General features: G+C 43.6%; 2 protein-coding genes across 2 annotated transcripts; one reads left to right on the top strand and one right to left on the bottom strand.

Moving 5' to 3' along the window:
- The first annotated feature begins 7,243 nt into the window (after nt 1–7,243).
- LOC310860276 (uncharacterized protein) lies at nt 7,244–21,017 on the top strand. The gene is made up of 7 exons (XM_083767095.1): nt 7,244–7,505; nt 9,622–9,714; nt 10,216–10,280; nt 10,560–10,629; nt 11,044–11,169; nt 19,419–19,516; nt 20,284–21,017. The coding sequence occupies exons 1-7, from the start codon at nt 7,298–7,300 to the stop codon at nt 20,983–20,985; spliced, it is 1,362 nt and encodes a 453-aa protein (XP_083623221.1). The 5' UTR covers nt 7,244–7,297; the 3' UTR covers nt 20,986–21,017.
- Nucleotides 16,773–17,318, bottom strand: LOC310860823 (S-phase kinase-associated protein 1-like; the record flags this gene model as incomplete). The annotated part of the gene is made up of 1 exon (XM_083768013.1): nt 16,773–17,318. One exon carries the CDS (start codon nt 17,316–17,318, stop codon nt 16,773–16,775), a length of 546 nt encoding a protein of 181 aa, XP_083624139.1.
- Nucleotides 21,018–23,159: the final 2,142 nt, after the last annotated feature.

Below are 23,159 nucleotides of genomic sequence, written 5' to 3'. Positions count from 1 at the left end.
ATACTAACATTTTCTCTTTGGAAATTGCTCGTAATTTATGTAATGTGTGTAGTGTATGTCAGTCGTATATCAGACTCCACAAGCTATACAAAAGTGATTTGAAGTGCTTAATTCAATAAAATAATGATATCTTATGTGAGAGCAGAGTAGAGTAGTGCAATGTTTCTCAAATGGGTGTGCGTGTACTACAGGGTGTATGTGAAAGTGGAAAACGACACATTTATTTCCCTGTAATGTTTAATGATAAAGTGTAGCAAACTGTGTGAACTTGCTGACATGTAAAGTGTTAAATCGCATTGAATCCAAAACCTGACGACTAGCACTAAGTGTTATTGAATTGAAAAGCCACGATTACGCGGTTTTATTTTCAACACTGAACTAGCTGAAATGTTAACGGCCATGCACCGTTTAAAATAAATGTTCCCAGGAGGCACTAATTCCAACTGTTTCACTTAATTTACTTTTTTGTAATGTTATATTGTTATGAAGGCAGCTTATTTAACATTCATGGCATCATGATGGTATAGCTACAGTCAGAGTATGTTTTTTTTGTCACTTGAGGTTTTCTCAGCAAAATGTTGTCATTCTCAACCTGTGGGACATGAGGATATTAGGAGCTGGCCTGGGCCCTCAAACTATTGACAACACACGATAGAACTTAAAGGACCACTTCACTTCTCAATTTATCTTCATATAATTTGTCCTCGCTAATGTTCATGATAAAATACTACAACTGTTTTCTACTCAGTTTGTGTCTCATATGAGGGCTGTGGACCGTTCAGAAACCCATCCACCAACATCATCGTTGGGCAGATTTGTTTTTTAAACAAGATTAAAAAAATATATTTTGATTTTCATTATCGCATTGCAACTTTTCAGGAATAGAAAGCCTGCTGTTTCTATTACCTTTGATTTCCCATCAATGATGTCACTGGTGGGCGGGTTTCTGAACTGCCCACAGCCCTCATGAGACACAGACCGAGTAGAAAGAAATGGTGGTATTTTATCATGTTATCACATTAGTGAGGAGGACCGGGACTGGGAGGTCGGGGTTCGATAATTCGATCCCCGGGCCGGGTCATACCAAAGACTGGTGGGACCCAGTGCCTCCCTGCTTGGCACTCAGCATCAAGGGTTGGATTGGGGGTTAGTCCCTCCCTGCAACACACTAGCGTCATGTCCAGGGGGTGTACTTGTACATCATGTCCAGGGGGTGTACTTGTACATCATGTCCAGGGGGTGTACTTGTACATCAACCTGCCTCACACTACAGAAACAGGAGATATGGCAAGGCTTACTTTGACATGAAAAAGTTTGAGAAGTTGAGAACCATTGATACAGCAGCAGACCTATTTCAGAAAACTGTTAGGTTACATCAGAAGTAGAATTTGTAGAATCAGCCTCAGGTCTGAATGGGTTTAGATTTTACAATTAGCATGTAGACACCATTTCATGGTATTCTTTATTAGAAACCTTGGAGAAATTATTTATTGATTGGTCATTCAAATCATGCTCTGAAAATGCATGCTTGATTTGTTTAAGGTTAAAATAAAAAGGTTATTTTTTTGTTGTTTTGTTAAGCTAAAGCTCTATGTCCTGAAAGTAATTGTTGCTGTAATCTAGAGTGTTTATTCACCGTCTCTCCAGCACTTTAATAAACAGAAAATACATTTTCGTTTGAGTCAGTAATTTCATCCAGCCAGGAGAAAGAACCTTACATTTTAATGTTACAATTCCAAATTTCTCCTATTTTTTCCGATCAGTTTCAATTGAACTTTTTTATACTGTTATCCTGTATGAATTCTCTCTCCCGATTGGGGGGAGTATTCATTTCTCTCCAACATTTATTTTGTATTTTCTATAGAGATGGCGAGACGCAATGATTATACTCAGGGGAGAGCTATTTAACACTTAACCAGATAAATACCAGTTAAAGTCTGTTTATGAACTGATGCAGAAGGCAATGTCTCTGGGGAGGATGATAGGGGGTCAGAATCCCCACAGAGGTCCTCTGTCTCCTCAACCTCTCTCTTCCTATTCAGCTGCACTGAGTGTATGAGTGGGAGAGCTGGTGAGAGCACATCTATCCTGGGATCTGTTTGTTCGCCGACGCCTGGCGTCTGGAGCCTCTTGAACCGTTCCCTCCTCCTGAGAAAACTTCCACTGTCAAACATGTCTTCTGCCTGGGGGTCAAATGTCCAGTAGATTTCCTTGCCGGTGTTGCCCGACTCCCGTTTTTTCACAAAGCAGTCGTTGAGATACAAGTTATTACGCAGAGAGTTTCTCCAAGCGGGAAACTTATCTCTGTAGTATGGGTAGTGGTTGCTGATGAATTCACAGATTCCACTCAGGGTGAGCTTTTTCTGAGGGCTCTGGAGGATAGCCATTGTGATGAGGGCGATGTAGGAGTAGGGCGGCTTTACCAGACGATTCTTTGGGTTCTGGATCAAACCTTCCGAGTCTGTGCTCTGATCTCGACCATCTCCCTTCACAGTGCCTGTCTCGCCTTCATCCTGAGAATCTGACCCAGCAGATGATAGAGTCTCTGGCAGGATGGCAGCATTCTCTGTGATTCTGTCCTCGGGGGGTGTCACAGAGGTCCTCAGACTCTTGTCCAGCACCGCCTCTGTCTTCTGAATGGGACTGGTCGACTCTGTGCCCTGCTCCTGACCGTCTCCCTTCACCGTGCCTGTTGTTGCCCCTTCGTCCCCGGAATGTGATGCAGATGACCAAGTCTCGGGAGAGGATGGCAGAGACTGTGGCGAATGCCTGGTTGGCAGGACAGCAGCATTCTTCATGAATCTGTCCTTTGGTGGTGGCTCCACGGAGGTCCTCGGATTATCCTCCTCCTCTGCCTTTCTCTTCCTCGTTTTAAGAACGTGTATGTCGCCAAACCTGTCTTCTGACTGTCGGTCAAAGGTCCAGTAATGTTCCTTGCCAGTGTTACCCGGCTCCCGCGGTTTTTTCACAAAGCAGTCGTTGAGGTGCAAGTTATTACGGAGAGAGTTTTGCCAAGCAGGAAACGTGTCTCTGTAGTCTGGGAAGCGGTTAGTGATGAAGTCACAGATGTCCCTCATGGTGAGCCTTTTCTGTGGGCTCTGTTGGAAAGCCATGGTGATGAGGGCGATGCATGAATGAGGCGGCTTCACCACCATACTGTTCTTTAGTTTCTTGGTCCAACTTCCAGAGCCTGTGGTCTGGACCTGGCCCTTCACAGTGGCTGTCTCCCCTTTGACACTGTACGACCCAGAACTATGCTGCAAAGCAATAGGATAGGAAGCAGAGTGGATTCTGTCATGTTGCCCATGGGGATCTGTTGGGCCGCTGAGAACATCCGGCGGCTGGTGCCTCTTTAACTGTTTCCTCCTTTTCAGAAAAGGTCCATTGTCATTGTTAAACATGCCCTCTGCCAGTGGGTCAAAGGCCCAGTAGCTTTCCTTGCTGGCGTTGTCCAACGCCGAGGGGATTTTCACGAAGCAGTCATTGTACGACAAGTTATGACAGATGGATTTTCTCCAGGCAGCGGGACACTCGTCTTTGTAATATGGGAAGTGTTCACTGATGAATTCACACACCCCGGTTAGGGTGAGCTTTTTCTGAGGGCTCTGCAGGATGGCAATGGTGATGAGGCCCATGTAGGAATTCGGGGGATTGCCCAGACCGTTTGGGCTCCGGATCAAAGCTGCCAAGTATGCGCTCTGGTCCTGACCATGTCCCATTACTAACCCTGTCTAGACACCACCGGAGCTCTTGGTATAATGCTATATTTCCATTGCTGTGGATTAATTATGTTTATTGCGATTCAATTCAATACATCGGCTGATCACCTGCAAGCTCCAAGGGTGGGGCAGGAGGGGGAGGGGCTATATACACTAAACTCAGAGTAATGATAGACTTTGGCATGACGTCACCGTCCATGCTCATTATGGAGTTATCTTGCGTTTCTATGGGGATCCCTCAATAGATGCATTATGTGTTAGTCTGTCTGTGTATATGTGAGTCATGTATCAGTTTGTGCAAAAATGAAAAATAAATGGTTGAAAGAAAGGGGGGGGGGGGGGGGGGGTTGTGTTCCGTTCACCTCCACCATCTGTTCTCTCCTCTCCAGGTAGGATTGCGTCCTGATGTGCTGTCAAAACCAATTACTTTTAGCTTATTAATCGGTATGAAGTTGTTTACGGTGTCAGGAGCCTTTTGGCCCAGCCGCCCAGCATGACCATGCTGCAGTATTTGCCAGGATCCACCTTGTGTTTGATGTGGTCGGTCAAATAAGGAATGTGTCAGTGGAATGGGATGTTCTAAAGCCAGATTCTTTCCATCACTTTCGAGATGGAGCAAGAATAGAAATAGGGCGGTAGTTGCCGGGTCTAATTTGGGGCCTTTCATGTGCAAGGGGTTACTCTCGCGAGTTTGAAATCTTGAGGGACCTGTCCCTGTTTGTTTGATGGAGAGGTTTACTATGTGGGTGATGATTGGAGCAATGGAGACGACCACGTAGCCTGTGTGCCTGTGCGTGCGTGCGTGTGCCTGTGTGTGTGTGCTGTGTGTATGTCACAGTGTGTGTGTGTGTGTGTGTGTGTGTGTGTGTGTGTGTGTGTGTGTGTGTGTGTGTGTGTGTGACGTGTGTGTGTGTGTGTGTGTGTGTGTGTGTGTGTGTGTGTGCGTGTGTGTGTGTGTGTGTGTGTGTGCGTGCGTGTGTGTGTGTGTGTGTGCGTGTGTGGCTGTGCGTGTGCGTGTGCGTGTGTTTCGCAAGTTAAATCTTGAGGGACGTGTCCTTGTTTGATGGAGAGGCTTATTATGTGGGTGATCGAGGCGCAATGGAGACCATGTATGTGTAGTGGGTCTAGCTTTACGGGTTGCCCCTAGGCTGATTGTCGCTGCTTGACGTCCTTTGGACTTACGTACTATAGTACTGCCCTAACTCAGTACTCTGCAGGTGCTCTCTGCAGACCCCTGCTTGCTGGTCTGTCATTCAGTCCTCTCGTGCCGTGGGCACGTCTGCCCTGGCCCTGGGTGTATGTGCTGTTGACGGAGGTGAGGCGGAGTTGTGCCGTTGTAGTAGCGATGTGGATGTGGTCTGCTAGTTATTGTCTCCACCAGGCCGAAGGCATGGGGGGAGAGTATGTTTTGCACTCCGTCCGTCCGTGTGTGTGTCCGTCCGTCCGTGTGTGTGTCCGTCCGTGTGTTTGTGTGTCCGTGAGCAGCTATTCTCGGCCACCGTTAACCCGGTCGATGCCAAATTTTGCACACACACTCCCTGGATGCCAACGATGAACCTCTGCCCCAAACTTTCCAAAACGGCCTGTTATAGCGCCACCAGGAGGCCGCTTTGTGCAAAACAAGTTTTTGCACAGTACACCTACAGATTTTGTCCAAACATCACGCAAATTGGTACACAGTCTCTCTAGAGCCATTCAACGAAACCTGTCTTTCAGATTTCTCAGACTCCATCCTGATTGGTTAAGATTGGCTTCCAAAGTTCACAGGAGTGCTCAGTTTCAAACAAAATGCTGCAAATCATGAACACAACGCGTGATTTCCGTGAAATTGTGCACCCACATTCCCACTAGGCCGAGGACGAAATGCCACATGAACAATTTCAACTCAGCCTCAAGGTGGCGCTATAACTGGCCGAAAAGTGTTTTTACCTCTAACTGCACGGATCTGTGGATAACTTTGTATGCCAACTCCCTAGAGGCCAAGGAAAAACCTTTGCCTGGAATTTTTCCACATCTGCTCTTTATAGCGCCACCAGGAGGCCGACATATGTAAAACACATTTTATATTATTACTCCTTCAGATTTTATTAAAATTTCACGCAAATCGGTACACATGATCTCCATAGTCATGTGATCAAGACAGGTTTGTTTGATTTCTCATATTCCATCCTGATTGGCCACGATTGGCTCCTACAGTTTTCAGGAGTAGCCCGCTTTGTACAAATCGCCACAACTCCTCAACGCAGCGTCCGGTTGCGATGAAACTGTGCACGCATATTCCCACTAGGCTGAGGAAGAATCCTGGTGGAGACCTGTGCCCAGAAGGGCACTTTTTCTAGTTTAAATATATGAATTAATCTTTTCTTTGTGCCGACGCATCCAGAGCTAGGTGGTCCACGCCGGGGTGTCCTCTGCCTAAATGTACATGCGTGCGTAACCTTCGATAGAGGTAAGGCAGTTGCACTGCTGGATTAATGGGTTTACATTGTTCAATCAAGTTATTCATTATATATTTTTGTCTTGTTAGGCGAAGCCCTGGTTTGCCTTGCTGCTGCTGTTTTTGTCCTCTTTAATTTGATTTTGTTTTGTTTCGTTTTGTTTAAGTTTACTTTGTTTTGTGCAAACCAGCTCACTAGCAGTTTATGAATATAAAAGATATATACCGGTATTATAGTATTGGGCTCTGGCTATACCAGCATTGCCCGTAGCTGGGATAGGGCTAGGGTTGTAGTCCCGACAGGTGGTGGTTCAAGAGGCTGTATGGGGATTTTACTTGCATGTTATACTTTTATACTGTGGCTTGCCTTTAATTGTGAAACCAGTGTTGTGTGTGTGTGTGTGTGTGTGTGTGTGTGTGTGTGTGTGTGTGTGTGTGTGTGTGTGTGTGTGTGTGTGTGTGTGTGTGTGTGTGTGTGTGTGTGTGTGTGTGTATATAATTCCTTTTCTGTTTTCTTGCAGTGCGAAGTGTTTGAAGTGTGTGCGTCCTGCCGTCCTTGCAGGTGGCGGTGATACTTTCCCCTCACTTTCCCCTTACTGTCAGTAAGGACACCCCTGGTACCCCCGGCTCTGGTATTTATTGTAGGCTATTGCCAGACTCCTTTTCGATATTGACCTTATGATTAAAGTCTCTTTTAATTAACCTTTTGTATTCAACATAATAAAACAATATATATTTCAAACTGTAACTACACGTCTCTGCTCCCCTTCTCTTCATTCACTTTGCCCAGTGGGCGTTTGTATTATATTCTCTGGGTGAAATTCCCATTGTGGCGTAGTCTGGTTCTGTTTCCGGGCCTTAGTCTTGGCCTTAGTGCCCAGGTTACATAATGTGAGTGCGTGCATGCGTGCGCGTGTGCGTGCGTGCGAAATCTTATTTCAGACCGAGCCTTATACAGATCTTCACCAGCAGATGGCAGTAAGCATCAACCTCGGGTTCCAAGGCTGCGCGCCAAACATGATCAACCCGGAAGTGTTTTCGTTCACGTTGCATTGTTTTTTCCCCACACACACGCAGAGCCCCCAGACTGCACAGAGCTAACCGTACCGTTACTTGCGCGTTCTACTACATTTTAGTAATAATGGCTTCTTCTGCTATGTTTTCAAGACACACACTGAAGTCATTCGTCCAAAGGCGACTCTTTGCAGCCGCTGAGGAGATCTTTGTGGTGGTTGAAAGAATCATAACAGAATACGAGGACCAGGCGTTCAGCTCCAAACAACAGATTGAGAAGCAACAGAGAATCCTGGATGTGGTTTTAAAACCTCAAATCAAATTACACAGATCAGGTTAGTTCGTGACAGTTTAATAAGTATTGTAGCTTATTGGATGAAATTGCTTCTTGGACATCTGATCGATTTGATGGTTGGCTGGAATTGCGGGGGTATTGTCTTTTTGTGTTCATTAAAGAGCTGGAGAGACATGGGGAGGGCCAGAGCTAGCTCCGCTCGGAACCCTACGTAAAGTGTAGTGTAAACAAACTGTACGTAGGGTTCAGAGCGGGGCTAGGCCAGAGCTAGCCGCAATTTGCAACTCTAGATTTATTTTATAATGGGATGAATGCAATCCGTTTCGCATTCGCACATAATGCAGGAGGCTGCAGCGCGACCCCTTAATAAAAACGAGCGCTTCCAAACTCCCAACACTTAGAAAAAGAATCACTTGCACAGAATTTCTTGACAGTCTAAGAATCTTAGGCTAGGCCAGAGCATTGTCCTAGCCGCAATTTGCAACTCTAGATTTTTTTTAAATAATGGGATGAATCTAGAGTAAGAGTTGCTATTTGCATGATGCCTGATGAAGGTCTGAACCACCAAAACGTTGCTCAATAAATCTAAAATCTAAGTGAAGACTGTGGGATCCTTTTTTCTCTACTTCTCCAGTTTTTTTGAAAATGAAAAGAAGAAAGATACATATGAATAAAAAAAGTAATTAAAAAACACGGCCCCCTGACGTATTGGGAGGACCATAGAATCTTTTGAATCTAACATGGTTAAAATGTAGTTTGAAGTTATGCGAAGGAGGCGGGGCAGCTAAAAAGGAATATCAAATATCTAAATAAACTGAATCAAGCAAACTGTCTGGGGTGTTCACAGAAGCATGAGTAGACGATGAAATGACACAATCATTGTGAAATACAAACACATTTATTATTATTATTTTTGTTATACTTTATATTTTTATTTTATGTGAACACCACAGTGTGGTCATACAGATACAAACTAAACAACACTTAGGACAACATGAAGACAAGTAAAACCAGAACAACTAGAACTGCACTCTGTCGAGTGCCTACTTGCTTGTTGCACACAAGTGCGCTACTAGTGCGCAAGCAGAGCAAGCAAGTACTGTAGACCGCTACAAACTTTCAAATCTCAGCCTCTCTGTGAAAGAACGTTTGCAATATTGAATTATTAGGTTTAGCTATTTGCTACGTACCTTACTTTTGGAGGGAAAAAAGTAGTATTTTGAAGTATGGTAAAATGTTCTATCTATAAAGGAAATACAGTCCCAGCGTTTTAGAAGTGTCCAGGATCCACTTGTTCTCAAAGAAAAATAAGTCATGGATATCAGATGAAAAAATATATATATATATTAATTGGGGGAAAAAAAAGGACATAGCAGAAATATGCCACAGGTTACCTATCAATATTCACACACAAAAACACTGTAGGGATTATAGATTATACATGGGCCGAAACCCTTATTTAACTTAATTGTCTTTATCTAATAATACATTTTGGTTAGGTTTTTGCAGGCCAAATGCCTTGCCTTTGAAAACAAAACACAGACACAAAATCAAAATCAAAATGGGGTCCAGGTTCTTTGAGGGGGTTCAAAATGCACCCTTACAGGTCTGTAACCCTAAGAGACGAGTCTGTATAAATGTAACCAAATTGACCCTCCGTTCCATTTATACACTCTTAAGAGTTATGTGGGTCCTTGAAATTAAAAGGTTTGAGAACCACTGACTGTGCAGCTATAAGTCAGTAAAATGGCTGCCTCGTCTCAGGTTACCTGTCTAGACAATGGGACAGCAAGCAGCAACCCAAGGCTACTAGTCCTGATTGGCTGCCTCGTCTCAGGCTACCTGTCTAGCCAATGGGACAGCAAGCAGCAACCTACGAGGCCAGCCCACTAGTGCTTCTAGTAGCGACCTAGTCAGTCAGAATTTCAGAAATGCTGCAACGTGAGTGACAACAGCTAATGTTATGAGCTAACTTTAGAGAAACAGAGAAACATACACTAATAATAAAAACATAATAACTAAGGAAACATTTTTAATAAAGGGGGTCAGATGCACAACAGAGACAGTGCTGCAGTTAATGATACTTGTGACATTCTTGTTTTTGTGCAATTAACGTTTTTCATGTGCAAACGTGTGAACTTCCTGATTACCTGCAGACATACCAGAAAAGCGACAACGGATCATCAAAAAAACGCTTGAAGTTGAAAATGAGGATGACGCTGAAGATTTCTCAGGATTCCCTGCCATAGGTAAGGAACAAAGAACTTGTTTTATCCAGCAATTCCAGCTGGAATTGGTCCTCTATAACAGAGGGTTCTCAATCTTGTCTGGCCGTGACACCCCCCCCCCCCCCCCCCCCCCAACAATAATTATTGGGGGGTTAATACTTTGTCTGACTGGGTTCCACAGATACATATTGTGAAAATAGCAGATCTACATTGGCTATTTTCTTGTCACTTTTTGACCACACAATTTGACCAGTTTTTATGGTATAGTTTGTTGATTACTTTTGATGCAGTAATGGTCTTTAATGTTAATTTCATAGTTTTGGTTATTAAAAATGTCTTAAAAACCCATGTGAGAACCACTGCTCTATTGTGTTCATTATAAGAACTCACTCACTGTGTGTCAGAGGAGTATCAGCTTATGCTATGGGAAGGTTCTGGGTTATACCCTTCATAGTCGCAAAATGGCCATTAGACGTGCTCTCTGCTAACCATACCTTTTCTTTCCTCCTCCTGGGTGTAAAGACGAGTCCCTTGAGCACGAGGAGGGGCCCAGTATGGCCCTGGAGGAACCTCAGTCTCCACCCCAGGTCTGCGGCCACTCTTATTTATTTAAAAACACAACTAAAGACCTTTTCTTTGATTGAGTTACCTTGTTTTTTGAGCTGGGTTAACTGCTCCAACGGCTTTGTGTGCATGTCCACCCTGTGACGTCATGCTGTTGACATCATCAGACATCATCTTTCTTTTGCACTGCAACTATCTGTTATGTTTTTCTTATTTTGTTTCATGCTTGGAGTTCTGTGTAAAGCACATTGAATTGCCTTGTTGGAATGTGCAGTACAAATAAAAGTGCCTTGCCTCCACAGGGACAGGGGGAGACTGGATGGTCAACGTTAAGATTACAAGATGTGAAGTCGAGGGGCGACACTCTGTCAGGTAAAAACAACCACTTCTCCTAGTGTCCAATACCAACCAAGACATTCAGGACGAATCCGCTTTTGTTGAGTTTCACTTGCAACTTCAGTCCCACTAAGACCACTTAAACAGACACTCTTATTTCACTCTACACAAATCGATTTAGCCAAAATAGCAAATCTACAAACTCCCAGAACGTTGCGTTGCAAGTTGAGCTCGTTGTGTTGGTTCTGGGTGTTCAAAGTGGTTATTAAAAGTTGCGATAATATCGCTAATCACATTTTTGAGGGGCGCTAGCCCTGCCTATGGAAACATTGTCCAGAATGAGATGTATGATGATAAGAGCGCTCCTCACTTCATACATTAATGGTGACATGTAACTCTCATATGGTCCATCCCTAGCTGACATGTAACTCTCATATGGTCCATCCCTAGCTGACTTTACAGTCCAGGAGGATGCGTCGCTTCCAGAGATCAAAGAGGAGCCAGAGGAGCTTCTCATCATTCCACAGATAGCTGACACATCATCATCAACACTGATATCACCAGACAGTATGTCAGGTAAAAACTAATAGACCAATCTTCATTAGCAATCTGGCAACCCATGTTATTTCCGCCCTGTGTCAATTATCGAATGTAATCCTGGGCGCTACACCCCCTCTGCCAACCTGGGAAGAGCAACGGACTGACCTCATGCTTTCTTCCATGGAAGGGGAGTCCAAGCCGCTTCTTTTCACCTGACATGGGGGAGTTTCCCTGGTTGGACGTAGCACGTGGAAGGAACATGTTATTTTCTACCAGTTCCTTTCCCCTCCACCAGAGCCCTTGCTGGCCAGGGGGAGGCAGTATAGATAATAGGATTACAGCATGTTTTTTTGCGAGGGTACTGACCCGTCTGGGATCTCAGATGGGATCCATAGCGCCACTCCAACGCGTGGCTTTGTGTGCCAATCTGACCTGAAGTTTGATAAAATACACGTAGATGTACAAGCTCTCAGCGCGTTCCTGCTGCCAGCTTATACATCTGCTATTTAAAGAATTTGTTTGCAAAATCTCGAAAGTGTAAGAATACTGATTTAAAAGGCATCTTTTATTATTATTTGCACCACACAAGCGGGCTAGCCTGTCGGTACACAGAAAAGAGGATTGAGTGGTGGTGATCGTCCAAAATTTACTAAACTAGCCCTTACCCGTTGTGAGATATTTGCCCCCCCTTGTGGCCGTCACTAATAAATTAATTAATATTCATTAATGTGTCAAATCAAAAAAAGGGCTTCGTTACGCCCTCCATATTCATAATTATGGTCAATGCCTGTGTGAAAAGTGGGAGCGATTGGTGCAGGCAATGATGAGCTACGGCTCTGACACTACGGCTCTGACACACAGACAGACAGACATTGTTAGAATTATAGTATGATGATGATGATGTGGGGACGAGTCCTCTTCAGTGTGGTGTAGTGTTGCAGGATCCTCCACCAATCCCCCCCCCCCCCCTTCTCTCCACACTGGGGTGCATATATGTTGGTCTGACGTACCAACAGTCCGACACATGCGTGGCTGGTTAAGACTCACACGTGGCTCCCGACATGCGTGTTGCCAGTTAAAACTCACCGATGGCTTGCTGTAACTTCTTTGTCGAGCTCGGGCGGCCAATCGCGGTCCTGGATTTTCAGGTGGCACAGAGAATGCCTGCACTGAGAATCAGCCAATCACATTCTTTGTCGAGCTTGGGGCGGCCAATCGCGGTCCTGGATTTTCGGTGGCACAGAGAATGCCAAAGCCAATCACAAAAGATGCCGGCTGCAAGAATCTCAGAACGGCATGTCTGGATAAAAACAAAGCACCTTCAAGACAACGCAATAACATATAACAATAACATTTGTTGCTTCGATCATCAAGTCAGAATGACAGTGAGTTAAATCTATATTTATGTTATTGTTTTGTATAATGTGACACGTGTCTTTTGCATAGCGTATTGCATAGCCCATAGCGTATAAATGACTATAATGGACCATCAGAGCGGGTGAGGGCCCGGGGGGGGTTTGCCACATTATAAACTCAGGAGTTTTAATTCAGCACAAAAGTTCGGTGCAGTAAACGGAGTTGACAATGTGACGTTCTAGGAGCCTCACATAGCCAGCCTTCATCTGCCCGTGCAATGCATGTCCACACATGATATGATTGTATATGTGTACGTCTCTTGTTATGATGAAATGAAAATGGTGCACCCTAGTACATGTGTATTGTGTAATGCTTTGTACTAGGCTAATGTTCCTGAGTCAATAGGTGTCCCCAACTGTAGGCTATTAATGACTGAATTTGCATGGGGAGTGACACAACACAGATTTCAATTTCAGTTATTTTTGTTAGATTTGTAGCTCAGTATAGCAGAAGACAAAGTCATAGTCAAAGTTTAATGCAGTGGGTTTCAACCCTTTTGTATCAAGGCCCATTATTTAGTCAGCATTTGAGCCACAGACCACCATTTGATGACATTTAGCCTCTCAGACCCAAAACTTAGAATATTTGTTATTGTTGGATGAGATTTTGTCCACAAGACCATGGTGTATTGATGTTGCTACCATTAGGAGATAGCAAACGTTGATCAAAATAACAATTGTTCTACATTCTCCAATTGTGTAGACGTCAGAATTTTAACAAAACTGTAACTCGCGTAAAACGCATACGGGTCCTTTTGGTTTCATTTTACACTCAAGATTTAAAGATCTCTCCATTTGATTACCAACTCTCCATTTAGCTGGGGACCACCTGGAACCCCCTCAAGGACCACTGGTGGTTCCCGGACCACTGGTTGAAAACTACTGGTTTAATGCAATGCAGTTATTTGTTTTATAGCCAGATCTGATCAACTTTCAATGCAATGGCAGGCAGAGATTCTTGACTTTTACACAGGCTCCATTCATGCAGCATATTGAGGTAGAATGTAAGAAGGGAGAATATGCTAAAGAGTTGATAAAAACAGACACTCTTATTTCACTCTACACAAATCGATTTAGCCAAAATAGCAAATCTACAAACTCCCAGCACGTCGCAAGTTGAGCTCGTTGTGTTGGTGCTGGGTGTTCAAAGTGGTTATTGAAAGTTGCGATAATATCGCTAATCACATTTTTGAGGGGCGCTAGCCCCGTCTATGCCCGTTTGTGTAAACGGATACATTGTCCAGAATGAGATGTATGATGATAAGAGGCGCTCCTCACTTCATACATTAATGGTGACATGTAACTCTCATATGGTCCATCCCTAGCTGACTTTACAGTCCAGGAGGATGCGTCGCCTCCAGAGATCAAAGAGGAGCCAGAGGAGCTTCTCAACATTTCACAGATAGCCAGAGAGGAGAGGGATGGCACTCCGGATGACAAACCGGAGAGAAGGCAATGGGTTCGATCCCTGTCACCTAGGACAACAAACCCAGTTGTGAGCCCAGAGAGCCTGCCTCCTGCAGTTCAGAGGAAAGACAGACCCTGTGTGCCGAGTCTGCCGACCAGTGTTGTGGAAAATCCACATGTGTTTGCTCTCCCCCCTGACACTACAGGGACAGCCCTGGGAAAAAGGTCTGCAGTAAAGATTGAATTTATCCCGACACCCACAACAGCTGTCCAACCTGTGCAGCGACGTCTCTTGCCAACTCAACCTCTCCTCTATCCCACCCAGTTTCTGGTTCAGGTAGCTGGTCCAAGAGCTGCAGCTTCCACAACACGTCATACAATCTTAGTTGCTCCACAACCTCTACTCTCTGCCTCCCAACCTCTACTCTCTGCCTCCCAACCTCCCATTCCAGTGGCTCCACAACCTCTACTCTCTGCCTCCCAACCTCCCGTTCCAGTGGCTATCTCCCAACCTCTCCTTCCGGTGGCTACCTCACAACTTCCGCTGGCTCCTGCACCTACCTCCCAATCTGCCGTTCATGTAACTCCCCCAAAAAAGGTGCATTACAGCACCCTGCTCTACCGTAAGAAGAAGTTAGAGGAGGAAGCAAGTGGCAAAAAGAGGAGACGGTACACCAAGAGGACTGACGTCATCACATGCAAGCAGTGTCAGATGGAGCGGGACCCTGCAACCCACAATAACTATTATGGCAATTGGTACTGCCATGCCACAGCCACCACAACTCTGGCTGAATGGAAGGCTGAACTTCAAGCTGTAAAGGGGTACGGCCGAAGAAAAGGACCCTTTTCATATCAAGGCCCACTATTCAATTGACATTATGAGCCATGCACCACCATTCAATTAGATCTAGCCTCTCAGACCCCAAACTAAAGGATATTTTGTCGTTGGATAACATTTCGTCCACAATTCCATGCTGAAAAGTATGTTTTGAAATTGGACATATGGTTTATTTCTGCCTGACGGACAGACGATATATTCAATAGGCCTACATGCAAAATTGTTGCACTATAAAAAATATTACTGCACTGTTATTTTTGCATTTGCATTTGTAATAAAATATCACTGATATCACATGGTGTTCTTTTATGGTATACCATCACACTTGTATTTTATGGTAGTATGTATTATGTTATTCATTCAAGTCGAGCATCGTTTGTAAGTAATGTTTGTATCATCTCACTCACATCAATGTTGTCTTATCTGACATGCAATGGAAACGAGTAAGCTATGTTATGTTACGCATTGTGCACCTCTTTCTATGTGGCATATGCCGCATGGCTAATTTGCATACGATGGTCCTAATTACTTGCGCAAGCAGAGCGCACAAGTAATAATTTCGCCCGGTCTTCGTTCACCGCGACAGCCAACCCGCCATTTTATGCGTATGCCAATAAAACAGCAAATCTGTGCCTGGTTTGCTGGGACCAGATCACATAAATGACCATATGTCTTACGTCATCATTTAGAGCTAGTCATACGTATACTATATACATAATCAGTAAAATAAAATAGCAAATTGTGCCTGATCTGCTGGGACCAGAGTACGTGGTGTGTATATGTATGACTAGCTCTCAATGATGACGTAAGAAATATGGTCATTTGTGTAGTCTGGTCCCAGCAACCCAGGCACAAATCTGCTGTTTTATTGGCATACCCATAAAATGGCGGGTTGCTGTCGCGGTTTTTGGCGCAAAGTAACCACAGTATACCGCTAATCAACTTACAACTACATACTCTATATAGTATATGTATATGTATACGTATGTCTTACGTCATCATTTAGAGCTAGTCATACGTATACTATATACATAATCAGTAAAATAAAATAGCAAATTGTGCCAGATTTGCTGGGACCAGAGTACGTGGTGTGTGTATATGTATGACTAGCTCTCAATGATGACGTAAGAAATATGGTCATTTATGTAATCTGGTCCCAGCAAACCAGGCACAAATCTGCTGTTTTATTTGCATACGCATCAAGTGGCGGGTTGGCTGGCACGGTTTTTGGCGCAAAGTAACCACAGTATACCGCTAATCAACTTACAACTACATACTCTATATAGTATATGTATTATGTATATGTATATTTTAATTCAGTTTATATACCTTTTTTTGCATCACATATCAATGATTAATTTTTCTTTAAAAAACTAAAAAGGGATCCAGAATATATCGATAAAAGTGTATTTCTTATATAGATAGAAACTTGAACCATACTTAATAATACTAGGTGTTTATATGCATAAAGTAGGTAGGTAGCAAATAGTTACATCTAATAATTATACATTTCAAACGTTCCTTCACATTGATACTGAGATTTGACAGTTTACAGCGGTCGAAAGTACTTGCGCGCTCTGCTTGCGCACTAGTTGGCCATTTATGGCCTACTAGTGTGCAACAAGCAAGTATGCACTCGACAGAGTGCAGTTCTAGTTTAAATATATGTTAATTATTAATATGTAAGTGTGAGAGAGAGAAAACATGTGAATGCCTTTATGTCACGTCAGTTTTAGCGTCGTATACTTTTATACATTAGCATCTTTCATTCAGATTATGTTCAATAACGTTATGGTAGGCTAAGGACTACAGTAGGTTACAGCCAGGTTCAACCAAGTTGTGGCTCTAACTGGAGTCGATCCCGTTCTGCCCAGTTCAGACAATGCTCGTGGGTCTCTGTGATTGGCCAAGCGTTGATTTTCTGCCTTGCTCGAGGGCACATCGGGACCTCGACAAATGAGCGATACCCTTGGCGCAGACTAATGCCTGTCGGACTGTCGCACTACTGGTTCTCTTCCCTGTGAGGTTAGGGTGCCTGTCGGACTGTCACACCACTGGTTCTCTCTGTGTAATTGGGCTTCCTCCTCTTCTGTGAAATCATTTTCTATAGTAAACGTCTTCCTGATCTCCTCTACGGTTGTGCCTTTGATCATGTTGGCCACCGTCTTGCAGGTGACGTCTAATAAGCCTTTGATGTCCAAATAGTTGGCAGCCAGAATGAGTTCAAACAGTGTGCCTTGGTCCACTTTGAGGAACTCCTGGTCCCACACGGGAATGTCATCGGTCCTCTTCTTCTCCTCCTGGTTCTGGCCGTCGTCGTGGGGAGGGGGGTCGTCTTTGTGATGGGTGCACCACTGGGTCACCTTCTTGAGGATGGCAGCGTTTACGTTAGAGAGTGGAACCGGATCGTCGTCGTCCGTTCCCGAAATGTCTAACATAGTCTTGATGGTGAGCGATTGTTTGGCTATTTCAACATCCACCTCGAAAATATCTCCATCCAAACTTTGTAACTTTATTGTGGGCATATTTGTGAATTTTCAACTTGATGCTCAAAAGTCAATAGCAGGAGAAACAAGACGGGAAGCCAGTAAGCAATAAACAACCACACAGATTCAGAAGGAATCTTAATTAATAAATGATTTTAGAAATATGAGGATTATATTTGAGGACGGAAGGTGTCATTCTGTGATGTGATTGGCTGAGAATCGCATAACGGGTGTGCCACAGGGGACATCTAACTATAAATGTTAGATATCCCCTGTGTATGTGTGTACGTATGTCTGTCATCTACGTAACTTGAGAACTGTTTGCCCCACCGACTTCAAATAAGACGTTCCACACGTGCCTGACAAAGAACTCATATATGGGCATAAAAGGGACACAGAGCATACCTACTGTATTTACACGCAACTTGACAGTGGGTGCAGGGTTTTTTTGGTGTTAGCATTATGTTATGCTTTAGCTATTGAAAAATAGCAGATATACAAGCTCATAGCGCGCCACTCTTGGCGCGCTATGAGCTTGTAGGTCTGCTATTTTTGAAAAATTGAAGAACGACTGACATAGAAACATAGCTTTTTCAGAAAACTGTCATTTTCAAACAGACATTTTTAGAATCTTATCTCAGGTCAAAATGGTAGACCATGGAAGGAGGCAGACCATTCTTAGGCAAATCTATTAATTACTTGCGCGAGCAAAGCACGCATGTCGGTGGTGTCGCTCGGCCAATCAGGGATTGTGTATTTTAGCTATGTTTGATGACGTCACTATGGTACGTTTCATTGGCTGGGTGATCGGCTGGGTATGTGTGTGTCTGGATCTCCATATATGGAGCTGGCCTGTTCTGACATCACAATGATGTTCTGACATCTGCATAGACACCATATTTGGGCATGCCTGACAAATGACTCCATATATGGGCATAAAGGGGACACATACATAATAACTGGGTGGGGCATGCATTAACTGCATTTCCAATAACTGGGTGGAGCGTGCATTAACTGCATTTCCAACTTGCATCGTTCCAAGTATGGACTAGTTTGTATAGGCCTCAGGCCTTAATGGAGTCGTATACAGCACAAACTGTTAAATCTATGGCACATGCTATATGCTATATATATACATTTATAATTGTGTGTGCGTGCGTGTGTGTGTGAGATATTTCATCACTGTACATTTTAACAGTTTGTTGCACAAATCTAATGAACCACAAGCCTGATGCAGCATGACCCATTTAGACATGAGGCCGATTCATTTTTTTTTTGGTCAAACGTATTTTTCTGAAAACCTTCAAATTCTTATTAAAAAAATAATATATGTTGCTATATGAGGCCAATGCGTTTTAGGGGTCCAAACAATAATGCTATTAGGGGTCCAAACAATGCGTTTTACAGGCCCAGGAAATAATTCACAATGCATTTTTCCCATAGACATTTCCAAAAGTATTTATTTAAAGACGTTTACGCCGCGGACAAAGCCAACTGGAGTTGTGACAAATCATGACAATAAACACAATATTTTGGACCAAACAAATAATTACAAAGAAGAAAAACAACAAAAAAAGTGTTGTAACCTGCCGTCTTTTTCTTCTTTCTAATTATTTTTTAGGCTCAAAGAATTGTTTGTTGTCATGATTTGTCACAACTCCAGTTGGCTTTGTACGAGGCTTAAAAGGTCTTTAAATAAATACTTTTTGAAAAGTCTATGAGGAAAATTGAACGGGGAATCATTTCCTGGGACCTGGTAGGGGGCGTGACTGCGAAGCTCCATTGAAAAGCCTTCTCAGGTTACAGACATGTAATATTATATATGACTGGCTGAAAGCAGGATAAATGTGGACACTTATTACAATATTTGAAGCTTTAATAGAGAACTTCAGATTTATGCTGTGCAACTCACTCCACTCACACTGGCTGTGTGGAAGATTGGTGAATGTAATGAAAGGGAATGTGCTTTGGATGAAGGCAACATCGCGGACAAATATATATGAATTTGGAGGTCCTTGGCACGAAGAGAACTACTGCTAATAGAGGACTGAAGAAGTCCTTGTGTTCAAAGTCATAAAAACACATTTTCCCATTTAAAAAAAAATAAAGAAAGAAAAAAAACATTGAATTTCTCATCAGCTGTCAGCACCCTCCCAGACACTGACTCCAACGCTACCACTGCTTCCCCCTTGTGGCCAATCTACGTCACGGCGCCAGTGGAACCTCAGCCACAGATGGTGAGTAAACGATGTGACCGGTTCCACCAAAAGAACTTCGGTTCTAGAACTGGTTCCATTCTACATTCTTGGAACCTTGGCGCTTACACGCAAACCGGCAGCCATTTTTTGGTTCCTGTTCCGAATCAACATTTAGGGTTCCCGACCAATTCATTTTCAGTCGAAACACTCTGAACTGGTTCAATATTAGGTGGAAAAGGGGCCTGAGCCTACCTATGGCACCGTTATTTCAAACTTTTACCTCCATTACGATTAATGGATGATTATTGTAAATACTGAAGCAGTTTGTAGCTCAGCTATTTATTGCTATTTTTGGACGCCACCGGCAAAGTATAATATAGGGTTGAGTGCTTAATCAGAATAATTGATTAACCCATTTTGGTCGGGAACCCATTTTGGTGTTAGCATTATGTTATGCTATTGAAAAATAGCAGATCTACAAGCTCAGAGCTTGTAGGTCTGCTATTTTTTAGAAAAATCGAAGAACCACTGACATAGAAACACAGCTTTTTCAGAAAACTTGTCAGGATGTAGAAGACATTTTTTTAAATCTGATCTCGGGTCAAAATGGGTTAAGTTCGAATTTTGACGCATCGCTATGATGATGTATAAGAAATAAAAATACATATATTCTTGAATAATCACTTGCATGAGGGGGAGGGGGGTTTGTGTGGCATCGTGTCATATCGTGTATATTTCCCCAGGATGTGGACGACGTCGATGACGAGGATGTGGATGACGAGGATGTGGACGACGGCGATGTTGAGGATGTGGACGACGACGATGACGAGGATGTGGACGACGAGGATGACGAGGATGTGGACGACGAGGAGGACGAGGATGTGGACGTGGAGGACGTGGATGTGGACTATGTGGAAGTGGTCGGCGCGGACGGCGTGGACATGAGCCCGCTGCCGCCGGGCATGGAGCGCGTGGACAGTATGGCAGAGTTCCTGGTCGGGCTGAGGACCCAGGCGGGCTACGCGCTCAACCACGAGCAGACCTGCGCCGTCGCGGACCTGTGGCGGAACCTCCTGCCCTACGACCAGGTCCGGGTGTCCTTCTCGCCCCTGCCGTGCAGCAGCAGAAGCTACAGGCCGGGAGCCGCCCAGGGGTGGCCCGACTGCGGCCGCCTGGTGGCGTCCGTCCTCCGCAAGCTCTGCGACATCCACACCATTAAGAAGAAGTACAACAACCACGACGGCAGCGGCTGCTACATGCTGAAGTGGGTTCCGGTGCTCCGGGAATACAAAAGGATCCGGAATCTGCTCCGGCTCGCGGTCATGGAGGAGGGCCTTAGCCTGACGCTGTTTGATGTTAGCCAGCGGACGTTCGTGGACTGGCACGCGGAGCGGACGCGGATGGGGCGATCTATCGTCCATCTGCAAGAGCTGAACACAGGAGTGACCACGGTCTCCCTGTGTCTCCCGACTCTCCCTATGTCTCAGGGCATTCAGTTGTTCCCATAGAGTTGTTCTGTATAATCACCGGATTTCTTCTCCTCCTCATCCACTTTGCATTGAGTTGCTCACCCAGCGCATGAGGACTTCTTCCAGGTTGAAAACAGTGCATTCTGCGATTGCTTATGGGCCATACGTGAACACGCTGGGCCGCTGATATCATTGCGTGCGTTCACGTATGGAGCATATATATATATATATATATATATCAGGATTCAAAAGTAGCTGATTTACAAGTTGGAAATGCTACTTTTAAAAAGCTTTTGTGCGACACTAGTATGATCAAGTAAAACATTAATTCATGAAAACAAAACAAAAATATAAAGTATAGAGATGAGAGTTTTCTGATAAGAGGTTTCTGCACACAGAGGTGTTCCCGGCTTGAAAGGTAGAACAACACTTACATTGGGATGGGCCAGGAATAGTCCATTAGCCGTTTTTGAGGATTAAAAAAATATATTCACAAAGATATATATATTTTTTTTTTTGAGGGCCGCTAGCCCCTCCTTTTTTGGCCAGGCTATACTTCCATCCAAAGGCAGACCACAGTAACTACATTGTAGACTTGGAGTATGCAAATAATACTATAGTAATAAAATAATTATTATGTATTTGTCTGTTCTGCATGTACCATTCTTATGTTAGCCTAATGTACGGTGATCATTTACCATTATGTTAGCCTAACAGTGATCATGTAGGATTGTTATGTTGGCCTAATGTACAGTGATCATTTACCATTATGTTGGCCTGATGTACAGTGATCATTTACCATTGTTATGTTGGCCTAATGTACAGTGATCATTTACCATTGTTATGTTGGCCTGATGTACAGTAATCATTTACCATTGTTATGTTGGCCTGATGTACAGTGATCATTTACCATTATGTTGGCCTGATGTACAGTGATCATTTACCATTGTTATGTTGGCCTAATGTACAGTGATCATTTACCATTGTTATGTTGGCCTGATGTACAGTAATCATTTACCATTGTTATGTTGGCCTGATGTACAGTGATCATTTACCATTGTTATGTTGGCCTGATGTACAGTGATCATTTACCATTGTTATGTTGGCCTGATGTACAGTGATCATTTACCATTGTTATGTTGGCCTGATGTACAGTGATCATTTACCATTGTTATGTTGGCCTGATGTACAGTAATCATTTACCATTATGTTGGCCTAATGTACAGTGATCAATTACCATTGTTAGCCTAACGGTGATCATGTACAGTAGGATTGTTATGTTGGCCTAATGTACAGTGATTGTATGAACAAGAACAAATGGATGAGGATACTGTACCAGAATAAATGATTTTTTTTCCTCCACTGTTGAAGCTTGTGTTTTCTTTAATGTTTAACTTTACATAAACCTAAAAGATTAACATATGCTACTGATTTTGTTTTATTTATGAAAATGAGTTGATAGGCTGGTTACTGTAAGCCAGGATGGTGACATTTCTGCTATGCAGAACAGCGGTCCGAAGGATTATCTTACGAACCTTTAGATTTTATTTCCCACAACTGCAACCAGAAGTGTAAGCGACTGAGACTAACTAAACTACGTAAGTCGCTGAGAGGCGATGAGATGAGCCATGATGTCAGACGCGCTCCACTCTGCAAACAAAAGGAATTCACTGGGTCCAAACAATGCGTTTTAGGGGTCCAAACAATTCGTTTTAGGGGTCCAAACAATGCGTTTTAGGGGTCCATACAATGCGTTTTAGGGGTTTATTAAAGAAACTAATAACTCAGGGTGCTCAAACGTAAAGTAAAGTAACCACAGCGTTCAAAGTAAATCAAATAAATCGGTCGATAAAAATGATGTCGTCCCACACACCCTCTCTCAGTGTGCCAAGCAGGTGAACGGGTGACGTTTTGAGGTCCGCCCCTATGCCCGTCAATCAATCAATCAACGCCAGTGACGGCCCATTCATTTCAAATATAAAACCTAACGATAAACCAATGCATGGCTCCTACAGTAATACAAAATTAAGACTTGAGGCTGATTCTACAAATGTCTTCTAACACAGTTTTCTTAAAAATGTATGATTCTATATCGGTGGTGCTCAAACTTTATCATGTCAAAGTCACGTAGAAAAATTAAAAGAGATACACCGAAGACGGCAATGACTCGGAGCAGACGTGGGAAGCTCTGCCGGGGCGAAAGTCACGAAGAC

The sequence above is a fragment of the Protomyctophum parallelum genome (assembly GCF_964188405.1).
Source record: "Protomyctophum parallelum genome assembly, chromosome: 6".
In the NCBI taxonomy this organism is placed as follows: Eukaryota; Metazoa; Chordata; class Actinopteri; order Myctophiformes; family Myctophidae; genus Protomyctophum; species Protomyctophum parallelum.
The sequence above is the reverse complement of the archived record's forward strand: the minus strand, read 5'-3'. Positions and strand labels throughout refer to the sequence as shown.

Excerpts from the sequence above, each read along its gene's own strand:
- LOC310860276 (XM_083767095.1), top strand. The coding sequence starts at position 7,298 with ATGGCTTCTTCTGCTATGTTTTCAAGACACACACTGAAGTCATTCGTC. Across the intron at positions 9,715-10,215 it reads CTCAGGATTCCCTGCCATAG|ACGAGTCCCTTGAGCACGAG; the intron begins GTAAGGAACAAA and ends CTGGGTGTAAAG. Across the intron at positions 19,517-20,283 it reads TGGAACCTCAGCCACAGATG|GATGTGGACGACGACGATGA; the intron begins GTGAGTAAACGA and ends GGCGATGTTGAG.